Source organism: Lagopus muta, chromosome 5, assembly GCF_023343835.1.
Source record: "Lagopus muta isolate bLagMut1 chromosome 5, bLagMut1 primary, whole genome shotgun sequence".
Taxonomy (NCBI): Eukaryota; Metazoa; Chordata; class Aves; order Galliformes; family Phasianidae; genus Lagopus; species Lagopus muta.
The window spans coordinates 55,052,244-55,077,243 of record NC_064437.1 but is presented as its reverse complement, the minus strand read 5'-3'; the positions used below and the strand labels follow the sequence as shown (position 1 = coordinate 55,077,243).

Here is a 25,000-nt window from a genome sequence, read left to right as displayed (position 1 = left end):
AGCTGTCACTCTAGAGGCTACACTCTACAGTGTTTTTCTGGAAGCCAGATGCCAGCCTTTTACAAAAGAGCCATTGGCCATGTCAGCAATGCCAAGCTGTCACTATTCCGCTTGGCACCTCCTGGGTTCCTCCCACTCCTGGCCCAGAAAAAAAAACATCAGAATGCTATCCATTTTAATAATAACTGGAATTAGGGGAACCTAAGCATTTCTGAATAAAAGCCAAAATTATTATTACTATTGTGTGTTTGTACACACAGCCTCTGTGGATTCCCTCCACTTAAAATTCGTATTACAAAACCACCAAGGGAGGATAGGAATCTCTAGAAGTATGTCAGTCTAGCTTGAATTTCCTTCCTAATGCCATCTACTTCTTCCCTTAATTAGTTTTGACAAGCCCAATGGTTCTTTTCAGAACAACAACAAAGAGATCAGTATACAGCACCTCCCAGTATTTCTCTGCTTGCTGAACACTGTACTTCAAGTGGAAAAGCTCACAAACCAATCTCCTGTGATCCAAAAGCAAAACAAGCTCCTGTTGTCTACAGGTAGATAACAAGCCTGTAAAGTAATGCTTCAGTTGTCCTTCCTTCTCCCAGACCAGTTCTCCTCAATTCAAAGCCTCTGACTGCAAAACAAATCCACAATCAATGTGTTTCTTTATGCCTGCTCCCACCCACAATGACAACTGCTGTGCTTTGCAGTTTGTCTGCCTCCTGAACATAGGTGTTTTCAGTAAACATCCTCAAGTCCTTTCTGTCTGGAGGAGCTTTAAGTGAAGAATGCAAAAGAAGATTGGTAATAGAAAAAGCAAGATGTGAACATAGGTCCTAGAACACTCTTGCAAGCATGCACACAGACTGTAAAGCTATTCCTCACCCCACATGGTAACTGAGCTGGTCTTGAAATTACACTGCAACAACCACTCATGCAGCAATACATGAAGAAAAACAGACTCCTTTACAGCTGTACATTTTCTCATGCCTTCTGTCTTTCAAGGACATTTGAAGAATACACTGTGCAAAACAACTTAGCAACTTAAACATGATGAAGAGGATGTCGGCATTCTTTGACAGAACCTTGCGTGTTCTGTACAGTCAAGTGGAACTCACAGAGCAGACTGCCTGGGAAGGAGTTTCATTGCTCTCTGTCTGACAAACAGCTCTATTTTAGAGGGTTACAAAGGAAAGAGTATTTAACAACCATCAGAAATCCTAAGCATAGCTTGAAAACATTTTTCCTTTATGTGGTCACACCTCAGGCTCTAGGCACAGCTCAGCTCTGTTGGGGATGTGCACAAACCAAACCAAACCAAACAAACAACAAAAAAAGGCAGTTGCACTGTGACAAACAGATGAAAAAACGCTGAGAAAAGAGGATGCAGCCAGAAGTGACAGGAAAGGTCATTTTTTCCTGCTGACACGTTCCCTGACTGCTGCAAAGGCAGTTTTTGAAATGGGGAGCCTGCAGCTAATGTTGCAGCTGACACGGGATCATTGGCCAATTAAGAATTCAAATACCTCTGAATCCCATTAGGAAAGACACAGTGGTTACACGGTCTGTATCTTCTGCTGCTTTTCTTTTTTTTTTTTTTGCTTTTTTTTTTTGTTTGTTTTTTTTGTTTTCATAGTAATTCATTTTCGTGAGATCTTTACTTCTTTTCAGGAGATGACTCTGTGATCTTGAAAGGTGAAAGACAGACAGGACCCTCACAAGATCTTTATCTCTATCTTGAGGGGAAATCATTGTGCACGGATGCACATTTATTATGCTGTTCTGATAATATTTCATCTCTGACCTGGAGGAAAAGCAAGCAAGAAGGGCAAGGAAAACACAGCACTTTGCATTGTAAGTAGATATTCCTGTAAGACACTGCATAGTTCAAAATTAAAAATGCAAAGAAAAGGAAAAAGAAATATACAGACTCTCAGTCTGGTCTCCCTGCCCTACTGAACATTTCAATTCACTGATACTACCAACTCTATTGCCTCTCCCTGGAACAAGCGACATTTTTCTACCCATTTTCCAGACATCAGGCATTAATGATGAAGAACAGCATTGAGTTTTAACTACTCTCATACCCTAGATCAAAAATGCTGAGCAATTCAGACTGCCTGCCGTTGACCCCAGTTTCCTAAACCATAAACAGAAAAAGAGATACCTTGCTCCTCCATCTCCTAGACCCCCTCATACGGGGGGTGGAAGGGAGTTATCACTAGAACTCAGGAACATTGGAGTAAAGGATTTATAATAAGGTCAAAAAACAGACCATAGGGTTCAGGCTTTCAAACTTGGTCTGGAAAGTGCTAGACTGAGCATGTGGCACAGGAGCATGCATTTTTCTGAACCAGCCAAGACAGAATCCAGCAGCTCTGATTTGAAAACATAAACAAAACTTTTAAAATGGACTGAAACTTCCACAAGATGACAATTTGGAGAGCTTTTTTGGAGTCTGGAATGTCAGATAAAAGATACCTGTGGCTGCTCATATCCAGAGACAGAGGAAGCAGATGGAGACTGCTTAGCAGACAGAGTACTATGTAGCAGGAATGAAAATAGGAAGGAACAAAGTACATTTATTGTGTAATAATATGTAAAGCAGGAAAAACACATCCTTTGCTTTAGGCAACTGTAGTCAAATTAGTGGATGCTGCCAATTAGCTTGCTGCAATTCTAATTGTATCCTGCTCCAGAAGTGAGTAAACCCTTGTGAATGGTGCCAGGCCAGCAGCACTTGCGATCAACTCACCCAAGCAACAAAAAGGGCAGGTGGGAGCAGAAACTGATGCAGACCATTCCTGTTCAGCTGATGTGAATCTTCTAACGTATTATAAATGCTGTTTCAAGATAGATCAGTTGATTGCCTTCTCCATTGTGTTGCCAAGGTATCAATAAGTGACATCAGATTTTCCTCAGCATCAATAACTGGGGTTGTCTTCAGATGATCAAGGGGATTCTGTCCGTTTCCCTCCTATTTACTGGAGTCAAGGCTAGAACTAGATCCAACAGGTATTGACTGCACAAGTAACAGCCAATGCACACAAAAGCTACATATACTCAGGCTAACAACATGAAATAAAAAAATATAATTGTGGAAACGATACATACAATTGAAGAAAGAATGCTTTCATTAAGCACATAAATACAGCACTATTCTCTGTGACTGAACAGAAGAGACACTGCTGGATGGGGTAGGATGTGAAAAGGCTCTGAAGAGTTACAGATAAAATATCTCCTTGGACAGCATATTTCAAATAAAGCTTAGAAAAAGAGCTTGGCAGGAAGATACTGTGAGAAAATGTCTGATCCAGGTCCTTGGATCTTCCTACATCTTTTCCAGTGCTAATTTCTGTGATGCTACAGTTCTGGACATTGGTAAAACTAATTGCTGTGAGATTTAGCTTGCTAGATAAGGCAAAAAAAAATTCCAAGTATTTTTTCTTAAATAATTTCTTTTCAGAACACGTTGTAGAGCCAATGTCCTAGTTCATCTTGAGGAGATGTTCTGTCCAGTAATGAAAGAAAACAAAACTTGTGCATCTACAATCTCTGCTTATGCGTTCATAAGTGTATACGCGCACCTGACCACGTGCATTCCACCCCTGCTACCTGCTGGACATCTAAACCAGTTTTCTGTCAACTCTTAATGGATTAGAGGTCCTAAAACTAGGATGTTGCTACAAGTTTCATGGACATAACAGTGCAGCAAGAGGAAAGAGGTTTGAGTCAACATTTTCTCTGAGGAACAGGTTGATATTTAAACTCAACCCCCTTGCAGATCAGTAGGGAAGCCACACAAGACAGCAGGTTTTGTGGCACACAAACTTTTTTTGTTTCCCCTCTTCTCGTTACATAAAAGAAGGTGACTCTTCATTTCACAGAAATTAACAGAAACTCGAAAGAAATTGTCACTGAACCTGAGAATGCCTTTAAAGGATATTAATCAACTGAACAAAGCCACTGCTGGATCACATTTTTCTTTATTCTGTATGCTAATACCAAAATCTAAGGAAGCGCAAATATTACTCTCTAATTCTCATCTAGTTAACAGGTCTTAGTTCTTTCAAATCCCCTGGCATTTCTTACCGTGCCTACGCTATGAATTCCAATAAACATAACTGAAGTTTGCGATACAATCATGAAAAAGTGTGTGGGCAGGAGGGTGAAGAACCTTACTCGCAGCCCTGTCAAGGTTTGAAAGCTCCAGCAGCACCGGCAGAACACATGCCGGAGGTGGCATCTTAATTTCCCAGCGGTGCCAGAAATAACTTCTCCTGGGGACTGAGGCTCATGCAGGGAGCTGATCTGTCAACTATGTCAAGGCAGAACTCATAGCGGGTGTGCTCCCAGGTGTAGTCACAGTCTTGCTGCTAACTTACAAACTAAATAAGTTGCTTCCATGCAGTTTGCTGCTTCTCTGCTCTGGCCCATCATCATACACCTGAACCAGGGTACGTAAAAGCAGATATGGTGGAAGCGAAGCAGTGGCTGCTCACTGACTTAAGATGTTATCACTGTGAAGATCTCAAAGCTTCTGCACACAATATACATCTGTTCTGCTCCATGCGCATCTAATACAGACAGCAAGGCTCTGAGAAAAGTGTTTATAGAATGTAGAGAGGGGATTCGCCTGTGATTAGAGGTCTGTAAAATTAACGGTAGACAAGTTTAAAACACTTTCCATCAAAAGGATGATTTGATTCTGTTTTGCATGTAGAAGGATGGGACACTTATTGCAGAACCTTCTAGTATTTCACATTTCAAGTTCTTTGAAAAACCAAGAATAAAAATTGATTTTTGATACATTAAAAAGTACACATTTTCAGCTTTGTCTTCTTTCTCACTATGCTTTTTGTTTTGGAATAGATAAGGGGAAAAGAGCACAGAAAATAGCATAGGAAAGGGAAAGCAAAAATACAGAAAATATCTTGTACAAAAGCCATTTCAGTGACCAAAATCTAAGTGAGGGGGGATGTTGTAGTTTGCAGCTTTTTTTGGGGGGAAATATATGTATATCAGTGGAATCACTTTCCTGGCCAGCTGTTCTTTGCACAAATTTGTGAAACGCAAGCAGAGTTTTTTCTTCTGTTCTCAGACAGATCACTGACATTGAGCGACTTTCAGCTCTTTCCCTGCATTTGGTTTAAAATGAGGTTAGTGCCTACTACATTATGAAGTCCAGTTAATTAATGTTTGCTCAGTGCTTGGCTGTCTTCCTTTGAAAGTCATGCAGATTGGGAATCACTGTAGATTATTACTTCGTTTTTTCAGGAAACATGAATCAACCATGTTTACATTCAATTTAGAAAAGCAAAACACATGTTCAGCGAAACCATCAGCCAGTCCTGCGGACAAGGTTTTTGCTGGAGTTCCTGTTTCCTTCCATGGAAGGGAATGCTTAGAAGACTCCTTGCTCTCAGTTTGTCTCCTATCAAAACTATCCTAAATGCAATCTGCTCAAGCAGTGTTTTACAACAGAATAAGGATTCTCAGTTCACTGTGTGTTTAATTCCTCTCATTTGTATTAACATTTTCTAACTGCAAATATGACATGTCTGAAACGATAAGGTTCAGTGATTCTGCTATTAACAGAATCCAAGGCAGAATACAGTGCTTTTGAAATGCTTCAATGTGAGCGCATCATTTAATAAATGAATGCAGCATTAGATGAATAAAAATAAAACTTAAGTGTCCAAGAAGGGACGCCAGTATGAAACTTGGCACAGGCAGAATGTGTAAGATATGTTGATGAGCGCCATATGCCTATGGGCATTGTACATTGTATTAATTAAGGAAGGATGAGCCTTCACGTTCCCTGTTGCAGAATACTGCAAAGAATCACCATGGGATAACGTCTAACATTGCAGAAATAATTTTGCTGTTCAGTTTATGCATTTCGGTGAAAGCCATTGTGAAAAAACAGATTTGCACAGCAAACCTTTCCTAACCATTGTTTTGCTGTATTTCAGACACAAGCCTGAAGAGAACAAATGCCTTATTTCATTCTTTAACTTTTACAAATCAGCCAGGAAAGGCAGAGAAGAAGAGGGAGAGGTGGGGCAGGGAGAGAAAGACAAAGGAAAAGAATAAAATCATTCAGGACCAGCAAGCATAACTGCATCAGTGCATCTCCTTGCCCAAAAAATCACACTGAATAAGCTGCTAAGAGTGAGATATATATTTGTCCCAGCATCAATAACAGTGGAAGACATGTCCAAAAAGGAGGAAGCAAAAAGCATTCTGGCAGCAGTCAGATGTGCAAAGACATGCTCTTTCTATAGAAACAGCATGCCCATGTCGCTATAATGGATAAAAGCAAACATGACAGGAGGTCTGTAGACAACCCATTATCTCATGACAAGATAGGTTTGCATTTTAAACGTGGCATCCTCAGATACAGCACAGAGAGAAGAATGAAAAGGGCAAGGCTACTTGCACGTCTGTCCATCAGTGGTAGAATGACATTATAGCAAGAGAGATCTGTGAAATCATGGAGCTTTTGTGGGTTCCTTTGCTTCAAGTTGGATTGATGTGCAGCATCATGATAGGTTGAGTACAACATGCACTCCCAGGTCTTCTGAACAGTACAGTTCCAAAGTGTCGCCATCCCCAAAGCATTCTCCACTTTTCAAGTAAGAAAGCAAAGTGCTACAACAGGAGTACGTGCTGCCTACATGACAAGAAGTGAAGATATAGGGCCAAGCTGTAGGTGAACAAAGAGCTTCTTGTCAAGTTCTTAATCTGTTGTTATAGGTGAGCAATAAGAGGAAAGAAAAGCACAAGGCCAAGTGAAATGTAATACTCTGCTGTTTTCTAGCTTCAGGGCAAATTCCAAAGTGTCAACGCATTTCTCAAATCTAATGATTTGGAGAAAGAAAAAAAAATCTGGAGAAAATACACAGATCTAGAAATGGCTTTGGAGAGACGCTATTACAGATTGTCCCTAAAATCAATATTATAATGGAACATGTCTCTTTTCCTCAATGATTTTCAATCAAAACCTGAAACCCCAAAATACTGTGAGAAAAACCCAAGAATCTTTCCATACTCTTTGCCTAAAGACTTGGCAGAGTTTCTGGTTTGTTTTTCTTCATTTTTTTTCCAATAAAAAGCAAGATGTAATCCTGTGGGAGAAAACTTCAGATCAGCTCTGAAGACTGCTGGTATTACTTATTATTTCCTCAAGTCTTTTCCAGTAATCGCAAGTTAGTACCTTTCTCTGAGACTCAGCCATGGAAATTTTGATGTTTCACTAAACATGAAGATGTATCTACAATCTGATTTTATTGCCTTCTGCCCAATGGAGGACAATTATCCATAAGATAATTACAGAGCTACGATAACCACAGCTATCTCCTATTCCAATTAACTTGCTACAAATATGCAAGTAAAGCAGCCTCACTCACTGCCTTCTCATCCTTATTCTATATATGATCAGCAAGAGACAAGTTATTGAATCAACATTATTTAAAAGAACCTGTGGTGTAGCTAATAAGATACTCCTTCCCACTCTTACGTTCTGATGTAGCTTCGTGCTTGTTATGCTGAACAACAGCAAAATTAAACTCATCTCATTCTACAGAGGAGGCTCAGGGGAATGCCAAGGAACGAAAGGATGGGAGTTTCAATTTCTTCTCTTCCCGAGAACGAATTCAGCCTCATATAACTGCTGATGAATTGTCGTTTTAAGAGGGTTTGTTAATTTCCAACAGGCAGAAGGCATAAAGAGGGACCTCCTTATCTTTAATGGATGTTATTGAGCAACACAAATGGCTCACATTTAAATGAATGCAGAAGCATCTTGTCTGTTTTGTCACGATAAGACTGTTCTTTCTGCAAGGCATGGGTTCAGCTCCTTCTGTTAAATAAAACAACTGTTTTTGTTCAACTTAATGGCAGGCAAACTTCCAAAGGTTGAGAGGCTGAAGTCAGTTCAGGGAAATGAACTGGAATTTATCTGGGTCTTTTCTGATTCTTTTTGAGAAAATTACCTGAGGAGCTTTGAGATATGACTGAAATTCGAGTTTTAAGCAAAAATGGCCCATATGTGCGTGAAGAACTTACTGAGAATTAGTTCTCCATTAGATTGCATCCTTCTCCAACAGAAGAATGCTTCCAGAGCCAGCTGCTGCAAAAAGGCAGGAGCTGTAATAACTCACACCAAAGCGAATCTCTGGAAATCCAAGTGGGACATCCAGGATGAGGCCTGGGACAGCAGGGGGGCTATGCCCAGGAAAGCTGCTTAGCTCTCCGCTGTCGGCAGATGTTTTGCAGCAGAATTAAATGCCTGAAAATTTATATCCATAATCAAAGCAGGTAAAAAGATCATTTCAAATCTTCTCAGACCAGTGGTGGTTTTAAAAACAAATCCCACAGGTTTCTCTGTCAGTCATCTGAAAGCAAGAGTGGTCCCTCCCACAATGAAAACCAGCCCATTTGTCCAGAAACAAAGAGATTAGCATGGAATGAGCCAAAGGTGAAAACCTAAGCCAAATTGCACATGCAAAATTAGGAGAATATTCCATGCTAGCCAAAGAGCACAAAATACGATAATACCGTTGGTCTGGCAGCCTAGCTTTCGATTTGCTTTGCCAAGCCATGACAGTATGGGAGATCCCCATATGCCTCAGGGAGATGCATTATTCAATATATTAATTAGAGGGAGCTGGCTTTCATCATTGCTTCCTACAAAGTATCACACAGAATTACTCTGGGACTGTTACTGACAGGCTGAAATTAATTTGTGTTTGAGTTCACATGCATTAGGGAGGGGCAGAATAAAGTCTGCCCATGCAGGCCACACAAGTCTGTATCACAACATTTAGGCTTCCAATGCTGACCATGAGTTTCTCATCACATCTTATTTGGCTCCCTGTTGCATGTGCAGGAAATAGATTCTTCCATCATACACTGTCTGGAATGACATGGTACTGGGATCCAGCCCAGAGATGAGCCTTATCTGGGAGAGGCACTGAATCAATTCCTCCTTAGACTTTTCTTGCAAGGTGGTTTCTCTGGTCTGCTCAGGTCACGGACAGTTAGTCACGAGAGAGTGGAAGATTACAAATGGATCCAAGATTTACAATGGGGAAATAAGAGAAGAGACTAGCCCCTAGGGACATGAAGAAACCTTATAGATAAGAGACTGAATCATGAGGCTTTTAGACGGCAGAAAGGCTGAACTGTAGAACAAAGTGTGGTGCTCCACAGTAGGCAGCAAATTTAAAAACAATGAACACATATTTCAGCCTTTCCTTTTAGAGTCTTAAAAAAAAAAAAAAGACACTGCCAGATGCTTTATATTAATGCAAAAAAAAAAAATCATAAATTATACTAAAATTACAAGAAGTCACAAATTTTAAAAGCCAAATAGTATTTATGTAAGGAATCCACAGTTGCATCAGTGGAGAAGGGTAGTCCCTCCTATTCCAGTTTGTGCCATCTCTCTAAAGAAAACGGACGTTAAGAATACAAAACTTTTTTCAAAAGCAACTTATTCAAAAAATGTCTCTCCTAGAGATCATTATGTCACCTTTGAAAGAGCTCACTCAGGCTGCATGCTATCAGAACCAGAATTCCAGAGGTGCTACACAGACTTTTAAGTCTGCTGTCACGTGGCTCTCTTATTTTGGTTCATTATCTAATTCATGGGTTTTAAAAGTATCTCAAATTGTTCTCCCTTTACTAAAGGAGGCTGTGGATGCCCCATCCTGGAGGCATTCAAGGCCAGGCTGGATGTTGCTCTGGGCAGCCTGGTCTAGTGGTTGGCAACCCTGCACATAGCAGGGCAGTTGAAACTAGATGATCATTGTGGTCCTTTTCAACTCAGGCCATTCCACCACTCTATGATTGCACACATTCCCTACAGCCAGTATGCTTTTCTCTATCTTTTTTTCTTATTAGAACAGCTTTAAGCCCCGGGAGCCTGGCAGCATAGCAACCACAAGATTTCATCCAAAAGTCAAAGATTTATTTTCCAAGGAAAGCAAGCAGCAAGGAGAGGAGCACCAACAAATAAATAAGTAAATAAATAAAAATCAGGCAATGAATGCCCTTTACAAGTTTTCCCAAAGTATCAACCACTGTTTAGAGCTACAGTTCACAATGCAAGAGACTAATTGTATCAAAAGTCCTTTTTAAACTGAAGTCATTAGAACTGGTAAGGTTCAGGGGGTCTTTGTAGAACAGTCTTGTGGGATTTTCCAAAAACAGAATCCAAAGGATTTTCATTTTCTTAAGGCCATTTAGGATTTCAGGCTCTCTTAACTCTCCATGACAACTATCACAAGGTCCTGGAAGAACACCTAGCAATCTGTAGTGAAAGAAACAGGATACTACTAAGTTTTGGGGAAAATACATTCATAGAGAAAAGCAAATTCTAAAGCTTTCAAAGGTTTCCAAAACCTTGCTAGTCACTCCTGTAACAATCACAGTGATGAAGAAGCAATTTATGAGTGTCCCAACCACTTAGCTTGAATATCAGGAACCAATATCTGCTCTGCATCACAAAAAACAGGTGTGAATGGGAGTCAGGATCCCTCTATCCATACACTTTGTTTCAGACTTCACCATCTCTCTATCTTTAAAAGCTCATTTATATAGTGAAATAAGCTTTTGTTTCAAGTTTAAAAATCACTTCAAAAAACATGCAAAAAAATCAACAACTTAAGGAGGATTCTTTTTGTTGGTGGATTTTTTTTTTTTTTTTGACAAATATTTTGCACAGATTCCTAAAAATACTGGTATATGAAACTTAAAACAAACAAAGAAGCCACAACATGTTTCAGCCAATAAAATGCATCCAACTCTTATATCCAAGTTTCTTTTCTATCTCTGCCACTGACATACTGTGTAATCACAAGCCAGTCAGCTACAATCTAATATTTGGAAACATTAAATATCTATATTGCCAACTGCACTAACTGTAGCACACAGAATGAAAAGAAAATCGCTGTCCTCACAGTTTCCCCATTTGTTCATCTTTTGAATGAAGATGAAAATAAAATTGCTCTTATTATCACCACAATGTTGTGATCTTTAATTAAGTAACATGTCCTTGCAAGAAATCTTTCAATATATGCCAAGACCTTTTAAGAAGGTCTCTCTCCACAACCTTAATTATAGAGCTCAAGACTAGAATTGTAAAATTATCTACCTAGTGAAGTTAGCGGTCATGATGGCTTGAACAGCACATTCTGGATTTATGTTAGCATCGCCCTCTGGGATGAAAACCCTTCCCAGGTGTTCCCACCTACAGGATGTGATAAATGAGTCCCTTAACACAGGCAAATGAGTCATCAGATCACAGCAGCTTATAGAAGAAATAAGTCCTGTTCAGTCTTCAAAGCATGGTGTACGTGAAAAAGCACTGTGCATATGCCGCCATGAAGCTATAGGCAGTGTTAGTGGCTGCCAAATTGGATTTATTTTATTCATAGCTCCAAGTCCAGTATAATTTTAACTCCAAGAAAACACTAATGCAGGATCACTTCCTAGTCAATTGGTCGTCAACATAACTGTACTTTCTTAACACTAAATTTGGCTGTAAAAACTTCTGAGATGTTTCCCAAGCACTATGCAATGACACCATCTGGTAGTTAACGATTAGTGGAATTTACAGGAGAGACATGCACATACTTAACTAACCATTTAATAGCTGGCAAACAAGTGAAGTAAAGCTAACCTTAGCTGTATCCAAAGATCACTTCTGGAACTGCCCCTGAAACAGTCCACGTGAACCCAAATTGGCACTGAGATTAGGAAGTATTAATGCTCCCACAGAGTTGAGGAATAAAAACCAAGCCCTGCCCATCTGCAGATACGTAACTTTCTGAAACACAGATACAACTTCCTTATCTCCTGCTACTTTGCTCTCAGATATCCACATCAGCCTCTGCCATAGTCTCCATAAAATTCAAGCTGCAAACACATAAAAATATACCATCTAACTTTATCGCTGTTTCTATCCAAAGCGCCATGAAAAGGACTGAAAACCTTGCCTTGAAACTTGCTGGCTTGTACCTTGAACAACTATGACAGAAAACTCACAACTCCAAAACACGATCCAAGGTGAAGCACAATCTCTTTCTTTCTCCCAGTTTCTAATCCCCGTTGTTCAACATAACTGGGACTGGCACTCACAGGTACAAAACAACCAGAGGCTTCATTCATTAGCTTAGAGAGTGGCAGGACAGGATGACATCCACACAGGGTAGTGGTCACAGTGCCCTGCTCAGGCAGGGCCTCCAAAGACAGATGGGACAGCATATGATATTGACAGCCATTTAGCTGATCAGCCAGAAAACATAGCTCACCTTGTGGAACTCTGTATTTTAAAGAATAACATAATAAGACAATAAATGACTTTATAAGCCACTGAAGTATCTTTTAAATCTCTAGTATCATGGAGTATTTATAATTAATGCATGGATATGCAATGATGCAACACTTAATATGACAGCATTTGAGTACTTCAACCATTACAGCCAGCAAGGAAAAGATATGCTCTCTGATCTTGATCTTACCTAAGGGATAAGAAGGCAAAGGCATCTTGAGTCACCCAACAGGACATGAAAGAGCCATGGTCCAGCTAAGTACTCAACAAGACTTGCTCCATTAATCAAGTTGTCTTGCTATCTGGTCAGTCCTACTATTCCACCAACAGAAAGACATAGGCAGTAAAGCAACTTGGGAACTCAAAGGACTTGATTGTCCTTATCTGAACAGAGACAGAATTGGTCAGTACAGAACTGATGTGTTTTACAGTCAGGGAAACCTCCCCAGAGCTCCTACAGTGCACAATATGGACTCTACTTTTCATAACATTCCACACATCAGCAAAAGTGTGACATTACAGTGTGAGGAAAAAAAGCAGGGGCCAGAGGCAACTGAAGAAATATGTATTAAAAAAAGAATACCAAGTATGTCCCTAACTGGAATCAGCATGAGTGCAAAGTTCGTTGAGTCATTTCATTGTGTGATGACAGATTTGGGAATTTCTGTATCATATTAGCATAAGCTTCTATTTCCAGCCTTACAGAATCTTAAATTATTAAAATATCTGAGGCCAAGGCACATGGGAACCAGATTTGGATTCCTGTAATCATATCAAGTAACACATTCTGTTCAAGCTGTGCCATTGCCATCAGTGGGTGTAGCTAACAAATGAATCATTACTACAGAAGTAGAGAACTCAAATCCTAGTTTTTATAGCTACAAGTGGCCCAGATAAGAATCACAGCATATGGACAAACTCAGAGCTAGATGCAGGAAGTGGAGGGAAATGTCCCACAAGCTGCAGTACATGTGATACCCCATATGGAATGAGAATGCAGTGATCAGCACTGAAGTCTGAGACTAAGGAAAAAATAAGCCAAAAGTAAGAGCCAGGATAAAAAGCCGCAGGCCAATATTGCAGCTTAGGACTTCGCTTTTGACCAGCATGGAACCATTGCAGGTGCAGCCTGACAGATCTACAGCAAAATGCACAGGATGACTTGTGTGTCCATGACTACTAAAGAGCTCTTGCTCACTAGGCTGAGTGAAAATTCACATTCCATCCTAACAATTCAGATACAATTGTAATTTCCTCCTGGCCTTAAAGTCTCTCTATTTGAGCTCTCTCAGGGAAGGTATAATTATTTGGAAAAGTCTCAGAGAAAAATAAGACCTCTCCCTGTCAGGTTGACTGATCCTATGAACCAGGTAAGGATTACAGTCCTCACAAAATTATTCTCACAGTCTGATAAATAAAAAACATGTTTTGAGGAAAAAAGCAGACAGAAGCTGCCTTAGACAAGACCAACTGTGTTGGTCTTGATTAACCCATTTGATGGAGGAGGTTCACCGAGGCCCTGACAATAAGTGAATATATAGCATCACAAGTAAGCAACTAATCACTGATTTTGGTATTTTCCCATCATTAGTTCACCTTTCCTGGAATTGTCAAACCTGTTAATTGAATTAATTAACAGGTCTGATAATGAGTAGTTAATAGGCTGATGAAGGCCACTGAGTAGCGGCTCTGAAACTTACAACTATGACTCCTTTCTCGCTCTTCCAAAATCTAATAAAAAAGAAATCATCAAATTTTTGAACTAAAGTGCTCTTGCATTTCTTTTCTGGTACACTTATATGCCAGAGCTTCTAAGTCTTCACAGTTTGCAGCTTTAAAAAGAAAGGACAAAAGAAAAAAAAAAGAAAAAAAAAAATCAGACAGTTAAGGGGAGTTATTATGTTCTAAAGTTTCAACATTTCTGACCCCTGCACTATGAATTGGTTCAAATCTGTCTCAATCTGGGAAAAACCTAATCCACTCTCTTGGAAAGTGTATTGTCAATGGGATTCTACTGTTTCTGAGTGAGATTTCTAAGATTTCTAGATCTATGCCATATCAGCTTTAACAACAGAAGACTTTTATGTTTTCCAAGAGAAGATGATAATTGAAACAGAGGCTTTTTTCAATGCAGTGACAAAAAAGAGCATTTAAACTACACAGTGAAGAGACTGCGTGAAAAGTAAAGCAAACTTCAGAAAAATCTACATCTTTAGGAGACAAGTGGACAGAGATAATCCATTAACCATTATTATTATTATTAAGGAAAAACAAAAAATCACACACACACAAAAAAAAAAAAAAAATGTCACAGCATCACCTGTAGAAAGAGACTGTTTTATTCACAGGTCAGCCCTTGTGTGTTTTCTTCCAAGAAAGTCACTCCTCTTAGCTCAGCTGTGCTATTTGAAGGGTAGGGTACATCTATGCCATAGGACCAGCTACTCTATTCCACAGTAGTATACACTTGGAGAGGTTCTACGCTCATCTGTGTCAACTGCCCATAGGCATGAATGATGAAATCAGAAGATTTTTGATAGGTCACCTGTCACCAGAACCTGGAGAATATATACAACTTTCCTTCACTACCAAAATGTCAACAGTGATATGGTCAGAAAGAGTGCAGATCTTTGATATATTTTGCAGGTCTATGAGACTTACAATCCTTACAACTTCCTTTCCTACATGGTCAAACATCTCCTTTGACTGCCCAAAATCCAAAGGCACATTGAGACAAATCAGATACGGAACGAAAAAGCCATCTTTTAAATGTGGGAAACCAAAGCTGTTCAAAGGGACTTGCAGAATGACCAAGACAATTTGAAAAATCTGAGAGACATTTTTCTCCATTGCAAGGTATGGAAATACTACAGATTCCATCTGCAGACATTTTGGTGTGTATTCCAGGTGTTCTTAATGATGACCAAGAATGCGGATTTGACTCGAAAATATTTACATTGTTCTTCACAATAAGGAGCCAATACCTAAATCATCCAAGTCCTTTTTGTTACTGACTCTTCAAAACAGGTGTCTGTGGTTCCTTAATAATCACATTTTTTTGGCCTTAAGTACAAGGCACTTATTTAACTATTCACAGATTCTGTACATCAGCACTTTTACATATTCACAAACTCTGCATTATCTAGAATGTAGTACAATATTAAGACTGATTCAAGCCCCAAATCCTAGATTCAACTACAGAAGAATACCACTGGTTTCTTTTCTCTCTCTAAAGTCAGTTGTTGAGCCTTCAACTGGTGGAGAAGTTTAGAAAAGCAGCGTCTGAAATAGAGGAGCCTGGAGATAGGAACTAAGTATATTTCATCTTCTGCTTTTAAGACACTCTTCCAATTTTGGATACGAACAGTTGGGAAGAGGAAAGAAAGATAGTCACAAAGCAAATTTTTAGCAAACACTTTGCACATCCTGGGCTCTCACTAGTCAGTAGAAAGAAACTGGCTCCTCAGAGGGTGATTCAAAACAGAGTCTGAGTCATTCTTTCTCCCAAAGGCTTGCATAAGGAGACTGGTCAGAGTCTGGCTCTGTTCAAAGATTGTGTTGCAGGTTAAAGGAGCTCTCAGAAGAGTGGAAAAAGGGATGGTCTAACGATCACAGATTTTCCATTGAAGTACTGGGGCAGTTTTTCTGTTACTGTAAACAGGTATACAAAAGAAGTAGGTATTCTGCAATTACCAAAAGACTTGTATTAATCTCCAGAAGACACCAGCTGATCCTGGAGAAGAAAGAGGTAAAAACACGGAGATATTCACCTATAGCTCTGCAAGATACATAATATGGAATGAGTTAATCACAACCAAAATCAAGAGCATATTTAGCGTTCTGGTAAAACAACCAATCTCTTCAAATTAAATACACTTCACCTCTCCATAACATGCTGAAAGCAAACAAAGTCAGAAGGCAAAACTCACCAGTAAAATCTGCTTGGAGTGACTCTCTCATGCATGAGCTGCCATTTTCTTCCAAAGTCAGTAGAACTGTACAGCTGAAAGACACAGAGGGAGAGAGAAGTATAAACTCGGAGCAAGAAAAGGAAGAGCTGCTGCTTCATAAAGGATTAAAATCTGTTCAGATTAAAGAATAAGAAAGGATTCTACTGCACAGTTATCTATCAACCTCACTGCCAGGCTAATAATAGCCTCACTGGCTAATAAGACAATCTCCTCCTCTCAAATTCAACCTAAACTGCACCACTGAGACTAAAAACAGGTTGGCTCTTCCAAAACATTTTCAAACATTTTCATGCTTCCTTATTCTGCTGTCAACACATTCGCTTTGGCTGCCGTTTGAGAAAGCTGGCAGTCCCCCAGCTTTTTCAGCCCAACAGGAAGCAGGAGATGGATGACATGTAAATTCCTATCACTGGTTAGAATGAAAGATAAATGAGATTAGTTAACATTCTTATGATGTGGTAGATAGTGACTCTATACTCAACACCATGCTGTGATTTGTTTTTATGGTGAGGATTACATCCCTCTCCAGTGTAAGAAAGAACATGAAATTTCTCCTAATTTACAGTTTCCATGTACAGAACAGGCAAGGTCTACATTTTGAGCCAGGCTAGGAATCAATCTGCTCAAGAAATTAAACATTCAGGATAGTGAAGTAGAAACATCTTGAAAGCCAAATTTTCAATCTAATAATTATTCTGTGTCTTTCTGGCTAGCAAAAGATACAGCAACCAAATTCTAATGCAATTCCACATAGTCTCAGACATAGGTTCACTTCACATGTACTCTGTTTAACACTACAAACACCATCCTCCAATTAGTTTATCACCCACAATTGATTCACTCCCTATCAATTCACATGTAAGCTGTATTCCTGTATTGCTAACTTTGAGATTTTTTTTTTCTTTTTGGAAATAAATTACACTTTCAGAAATAGCTGCTCTGCTTTACAATCACAGAGAAATAACGGTCTTTTGAAGGGAACTTCAATTAAATTCCATTTGAAATAAATTCTGGTTGAATAGAATAAGTGTTGATTGCAGGCTAAGCAGGTAGATAACAGAGCCAAGAAACTTATATGTTTGTAACATTTAGGTTCTTAATGGCAAAATGATAACATCTGAGTTAAGGTTGTGCATTTGATTTGTAGTAACTGAATTTACAAATAGGAGGCAGGACCATGTCCAGATTAGAAGGGATCACAACCTCGCGATGTGAACTATGGCTATGCTATGATGGATGACTTAGTGTGTCTGGGGAGATAAACTATATGTGCTTGCACTGAATGTTGAAATTTCCTGAATGATCAGTATCTTTGACCGCAAGGATCCAGCAGACACATCAAAGTAGGTCCTTAGAACAATTTACCAAAGGAAATAGGAAAGGACTGTTAAAGCAATGTCTGTACCCTGAGGCAGCTAACTAATTCTCAGTGTATTTTCACATGACCACATAATCAAGCCTCTGCACTGCATAACTAGCAAAAAGAAACTCAAAAGAGTTTCAAACATCTACTACAGCTAGTTCTGCAAAGACAAAAGAATCAGATTTTTGCTTTTTTGCAAACGGAGAAAATTTCTGACACTGATAGCTCAAAGCTGCCAGTGAATAAAGCATATCATAGAGAAGAATAGAAGAAGGTGTCCTCCAATCTTCATGTCAAAATGAGCTCCACTTCTGTAGACTTCAGCCAACGTTGTTTGGCTTGTGGTATGAATTATTAGGAAAGATTTTCTGCTCTGTGTTCTACAGGAGATCAGATTTCCTATCTGGCTTTATTTCTTTGGCATTGTCACCAGATAAGATACAGCACTATATAACTACTGTTATCTGGACCTCCTCTCCTTTTCTAGTCACCCATCACAGAGATAGTTTAAAAAAAAAAAAAAAAAAAAAAAAAAAAAAAAAAAAAAAAAAGAAGTGAGTAGAGAAACCTCTGCTCCCAAAATAATAATCCTTAGACACAAAATAAAGCATTGCTTATCTTTTTTATTTTCCTTTTTTTTTTTTTTATTAAAGGAACAAGGAAAAGAAAATCCCTTATCTGAACCCACGAACAGACTTATGAATTCAACTTCAATATTAAAATAACTACCTTTTGAGGGAACATTCTGATTAACATTGTTCTTATAGAGAATTATTGAAAATTCACAATACAGAAGTAAAATTGAGCAGTGCTACAACTTAACATTAGCCTGGTACCTGCCAACAACATTCCTTGTGTCATTTAACATGGTTTCACACATACAAGGACTTGTACATACAGACTCAGTCACATCAGTCACATGAAACAACTTCTCCTGGCTAACCTGAATCGCATGTACAATTTGCAGACTGATCCATAATGCTTTACAAATCACCGCCTCACTAACTCCTGTTCATAAGTAAGTGGGACCAGCAACCTCATTGCATTCCTCAGCAGATTAACCATTCTCACCAAGAGCACAAAGCATTAGCAAACTATATCCATTTCCTTTTATATTTGCCCTTAGCATTTCTTTTTCTTTCACAGCTCCTTAACAGCAGTAGCTACAGATAGCTCAGTGGCAGGAGGTACAATCTCTTTCTAGCTACTCATCCCTCCCACTGTGCCTCATTCAGGGAACATCGTTCTCTCTATCAAGCTAAAAACCAGAGACCAACTACTGAGTATTTTTTCCCTTCTTTCTATTAAATCTCAGACTGACTGATGGTACAAAGATTAAATTGAACATGCAGCCTCTAGGTGACTTCAGACAGAGAGATAAGTAGGATACTTATCCATTGAACCTTCTAGTACCTGGCATGGCCCTTCTGTCCACCCACCACATCCACTCAGCCCCTGGGCACCCTACCTGCTTCATGGATCTCCTTTGTTATTTTCTGTCTGTTTGCCTTGGAAAAAGTCTCTGACCAGATACCCCTGAAAGAAGCAGACATTCTCCTTGTATTCTTACACTATTAATTTGAACAACTTGTATTTATTTATTCATCTGTTTATTTTAGGCATCCACTTTGAATTCTAACCAGATGGCTGAGTCTTCAAGCTGTTTGTTGTACGGCAACAAGCTCCTGAAGGGTATACCCAGACCAATTTACTTGCATAGTATTATATACAGATGCAAAAATTAATATTGAATAAATACTCACTGAATATTTAATACAATACTGAATAAAACTTACAATAAAGACCTCACTGGTATGCATTAAATTTTATCGTATATATGCTTTCCATTCCTCTCCTTTCCTGGGAGAAAAGATACATTTTAGATGAGACAACAAATTTAGTGGCAAGTACAGCAGATTTCAATAGAGATTAATTTGACCTAAGGCTGAATACCAAGTGATGGAAGGAAATGAGGTTTGCCTGGTGCCAAGATTTTCCTTTTTTAAAGCTCTGCCCTGACTCCTCAGTGATAAATAATCTTTGGCATTTCCACCTCCCAGACCGTTCCAACACATCAGCTCGCAAGACAGATGGATTTCAGTGTACCATGAGTGTACACCCTTTTGCAACTATCATGTGTTATTTGACCTGCGCTGATTAATGGAAAATTAATCCAATTACAGGTCATAATATTTGGATGGGCTGATCTTCACTGAAACTTGATTCTCATGCCTTGACACAGTTGAAGAGGGGCATGCAGAGGCCTTGACTAGGGAGCAGTTCAGAAGCAGAACCTAAAGCAGAAGGACTAAGTCCTGGTCTATAGCAAGTTGACAAAATTCCATTTTTAATGTAAAGATAAACTCACCATTCTACACCTACAGCAGAAGAACATCAGTAACCACCACCACAGCACGTGGCCCATCCCAGCAACTGCTATTTGAATAAGCAACTGCCAAAAGCAGACTCCTTCAAATTCCAGTAATGCTTGCAACACTTCATTTGAGACTTTTTTTTTTCCTGAGATAAGCAGCAAGACCTTTAAAAAGGCAGCCTTATCCCTGATGTCACACTCTAGGCCGCGAACATGTACAACATGCCAGAAATAGTCAGAACGACTCAGCTGGAAAGATTTATACATGCACACAGTGTGGCACATGAAAATAGTCTCCACGTCCTTCTAGTTCTCCAGTAGAAACTCTCAGGGTGGCACACAACTTTTGCTTGCATGGTCTTCTTTGAGGCAGGGATCATTTGTTTTGGGTGCTTTCTGTTCTCAGTAATAGCTAGAAAAAAGTGGATAATTTTGCTCAAGCCTGGATTCTCAAAACAGAAGCAGCGTGAGAAACTGGCTGCCTTAAATGCCACTTGAAGAGATGGGGAAAAACTGAGCAAAGAAAGAAAAGCCTGGAAATGGAACAGATCAATCCCTTGACATTAGTTGCCCATATGCTAGTCACACATGAGCTAGTCACCAAGAGTCATTTTTAGACAGGGAAGAAACAGACGCCTTCCAAAGCTCAATTCCTGAAACCAAGATACATTTCTACACTCCTGCCTTAGAAACCTTCATTTATTTCCGTAGACACTAAAAGTAGCCCACATTGACTAGTGCAGACAGAGATACCCCCACTGCAGATTGCACATTAGGTTCCTTGTGCCCACGTTGATTTGCTTGGTCCTCAATGTGGAAGCATGCAGAAGACTGAAGATTCAGTAGGAGATAGGGAAGTGCCAGCATACAATAGCTTGGGTACACTTACCACATTAAGAACTCTGGTGATGTCACATCTATTGCTTCTCAATCAACAGACTAAATAAATTCATAGAAATTTTATATTGATGTGATCTCTTGCTCAAACATAGAAGAAGAATTAGGGCTTCAGGAACACATATAAAAAGCCAATATCCAAATAAGATCACTCTGTTGCAAATATTGGCGCCAGACAGAGTGAGCAAGAACAGCTGGACTATATGTACTTACAAGAACAACTCATTTACTATGCACAAAATGATGTTTCCTTCCTCAAGACAATACATCCGGCTGATGATGGCATGATATATTCGTACGAATCCAGCAGGGTGAAAGTCAGCCTAAGGTAATTACTGGGCAGCAGCTGACACACAGTAACATAATGGAAAAGGAGGGGCAGACCAGACAGGCCAGCCATGTGGTTAGAAGAGCATGATCCTGAGCAGTAGCTTGGATTGCTTATGGGAAAAGGTGGCTCTGACACCAGAATAGCACAAAAGCAAGCTAACACCTTCTCAGCCAGAAATGGTAGAAAATATATACAGAATGTGTAGAGGATTCCTGCCAAAAAAATCAAACTGGGACAGATGAAAAATAAAATCAGGTCAACATTTCTGTAGGAAATTGGACTGCTTGCAAGTGAGCTGCAAAAATTAACTCAGGAAACTAAGTTTGATGCAGAGTCTTAAATTCCCAAAAGGAAAAAGATCACAATTACTGGCAAAGATTTAAAGGCTCAGAAATTGAGAAAAAGTTCTTAACTATTCAGAAAATTGCAAGATGTGTTTTCCGTCTACACTGTGTTACAGATGAAATTACAAAAGGGGAAGAAGGGGCTATCATTAATATGTCAGAAAGTTCATTTCTAGAAGGAAAATGAGCTTTTCTGCAGGAAAAAGTCACAGTACTTTCCACTTTTACAGTACAGAACAGAGAAGCTCTGTCTAAAAGCAACTAAAGACTCACCATGTGGGGGAACGTATATAATAAACTCAAACTGCAAATTAAGTAGTAAGTACTTTAGAAGGAGAAACATTTTGAAATATCTTGGAACAATATTCTGTATAGAATAGGTGAATGATTCTCACTTCCCCCACTGCAGAGAAACATGTTTCTCACCACTAAAACTAGACACAGGAATTAACTAATATGGCTGCCCTTACTTGGCAAAAGTAGATGAATAAAGGAGTCTGTACTGTCAGAGATAACTGCTCCACCAAGGAAAAGGACACAAGATATAATTACAGTTCTGTTACCTCTTATTTCTTTCATCTTTAAAATTGTATCCATCTCCAGTCACCAACTGTAAGACTGCTCCTGAAGATCAAATCCATCAAGCCAACATGCTCTGTTGAGTTTACCACTGACAATCCAAGCTGCCAAAATATTGTTTTTTATTTTGTTTCATTGTTTCACCATTTGAAAGTGGTGTCCTTTACATTCAGCTCCAGCTGAATCCCTGAGACAACCTCTATAACTTCTCATTCATGAGCTTTCATGAATGGAGGCATCTCCACAATATCAAGCAGAAACCATAATGAGACACGAAGGCTTCTGTCACATTCGAGCTGATGTCCAACTGAAGAACAATACCTGTTCTGTACCACCTTGCTTTGCTCGGGCTGCAGAGAAGATAAAAAACTGGGAAATTCTTCAGCATGTTCAGAGAAGGCAAATGAGAACTTCTTATTCTCTCCTCTTGGCATAAGCTGTCCAGCAAAACATCCTTGTCAGCTCCGTGCTAAAAAAAACAGCAATAAATATATCCTGCTTCCTGAGCCAAAACATCAGCAGCTGGAGGAGCAGAGTTTAGGTGAAAGAAATCTACCAGCATCATATTTATGGACTTTGTTTATGTAGAATTGTAAAAACTAGTAATTGCAATGAAAACAAATGGACCAGTTTATCTCTACACTTTGATTTCTTTTCCAGGTGATTAAGGGTTGCATGAAGACAACTCATTAGAGCCCCAGGCTTCACTCTAGCACAGAGCAATCAGACTTTGTTGGGCATGGATGAAGAATGCGTACACAGAATGCTGTGTACCCAAGACCCACCAGAGCTGCTCATTTTGCTATAGATGTTATACAGGAAAAGGCACAATGGAAACAGATTCTTTTGATGAGAATCTGGTCTAGAGAGAAATTACATATTAGATGCATTTTTATCATCTCTCTTATACAGAAAAAAAGTATCAGAAGATGGGTAGTTTTCTTCACGCTTCCAAGTCTTACACTGAAATATTTCACAAGCTGGCTGGCAAAAAATGGTTTTTAGGGAAAAAAAACAACCCAGACTACATCATTATAAAAAATTGGTCGGGGATCTTTTGTGCAAAGCCACAGAACTTTGGAAATCATAGAATTCTTGGGTTGGAAAAGACCTTAAGGATCATCAAGTCCAACCACAATGCTTAACTTCACCTTGTAATTGTACAGTTTGATCCAGACCTGGCTTATAAAGCAACCAACCACAATGCTTAACTTCACCTTGTAATTGTACAGTTTGATCCAGACCTGGCTTATAAAGCAACCAGGTCATGCACCAATGTTACATTTTGTGGTTTTACAGTTAAATAAATAAGTGCTTTCATCTGATGGGTCCACTCACAGTAGCTGAATTTGCTTAAAGCAGATGCTCAAAGCAAGACCTCCTCTCTGCTTCTCCCCTTCACTTTCAAGATAAGTGGTAAGTGGATTATGGTGGTAGAAAAAAATGTATCCTCAAAAACCTTCACATTGCAATTTCTCTTAAGCCTAATTGGTACTGAGTACACTCAGCCGAAAAAAAAATGCCATTTCTACTGAGAGCACAGCATATCTTTTGCTTTCCCACTGCATGACTGGTTTGCAGAGGAACAAGTAGTCCAGATACAACTTCAAGAGAAGTGATGACATAAATGTGTGTTACTAAAGACATTAAGGCATGCTTCGGTCCTGGGTGAAAAGAACCTCTCTCCTCTAATTACTTTCCCAGTCCCCAAAATGCTGGACTTGTCCATAACCAAGATGAAAAGCATACTTTCAGATTTTTTTTCTCTCTAACTGAAGAAAAGGATGAAAAATTGTGTTCATTTTGATCATTCAAAGTACATCTCAATCATTTATAAATAATTTAGTTTTAACAATGTGCAAAAGGTACTATAAATAGAAATGACATTTTGAATGAGAGCTCACTTTTTTGACTGCTTTACTACTCCTTAATTCCTGCCGTTTCAAATACTCCAGAATTAATTGTAGAGTCTAGGGGAGGGCTAAGGTTGAGTAACTTGCTGCCAAAAATCCCTTTGTGATTAAAGTTTAGTTAGTAAATGTTATTGAAAACTACAGCTATTAAAGGGGAGGGGGGGAGGAGGAGGAACCCAAAACTGATAAAGAAACCCTACCAGAATATGAGAACAGAAATAGACCTAGCAGATGAAGCTAGCAAGATGTGGTGCATGGGAACATGCTTTCCCACATCAGTGATGCAGAGTGTGAGACTAGACAGCGATGGAGCAGGGATGCAAGGCAAGGGAAGGACGATACTGAGACTGTGAGGAGATCAGAATGAGATGGAGGTGGCAGAGGGGCCACTTGCTGCCAGGGTCCACAAAGTACCCTAGGTGATACTTCTGCTAATATTTCTTCCACTAGCATCCAGAATCAGAGAAAGGCCTGATCCAGCTGCAGCTTCACTCCCTGCTTCCCTAGGATCAGCTCTTCAGTAGTGACAAAAGACTGAGTCAGTTCTCTGACAGCTGGCTTTTCTCCCTCTGATCTGAGCTGGTCCCTTTGAAGCCCAGTTTATTCTCAGCTTAAAAACCATCTTCAAGCAGATATCAGTCTGAGGTCTGTGCTAACCACGTGCTCTTTCTACCCCAACTGGAAAATCTTATTTGCTTCAGGGACATCCACACTGTACCTCTTTAGAAGCTCATTCAGTCTTTATATTCCAAAAGTCCAAGAATAAGAGGAACTGAATGGGAACCACATGTCTGATGGGAAGATTTTTCTTTTAAAGGTGCTTTATTGCATGATATATGGCTTTAATTAAAGCGTAAGCATCTGGGTACATTCACTGCTATTACAGACCAATCC

At 39.4% G+C, this 25,000-nt stretch overlaps 1 protein-coding gene across 6 annotated transcripts in view; it reads right to left on the bottom strand.

Moving 5' to 3' along the window:
* The window catches only part of SORCS3 (sortilin related VPS10 domain containing receptor 3), a 271,002-nt gene that overhangs the window by 91,188 nt on the left and 154,814 nt on the right, over window positions 1-25,000 (bottom strand). For all 6 annotated transcript variants that reach the window (XM_048945765.1, XM_048945769.1, XM_048945768.1 and 3 more), the window contains one exon: window positions 16,264-16,337. In XM_048945765.1, the coding sequence (XP_048801722.1) occupies window positions 16,264-16,337 (74 nt within the window). The remainder of the gene's footprint in view (window positions 1-16,263; window positions 16,338-25,000) is intronic.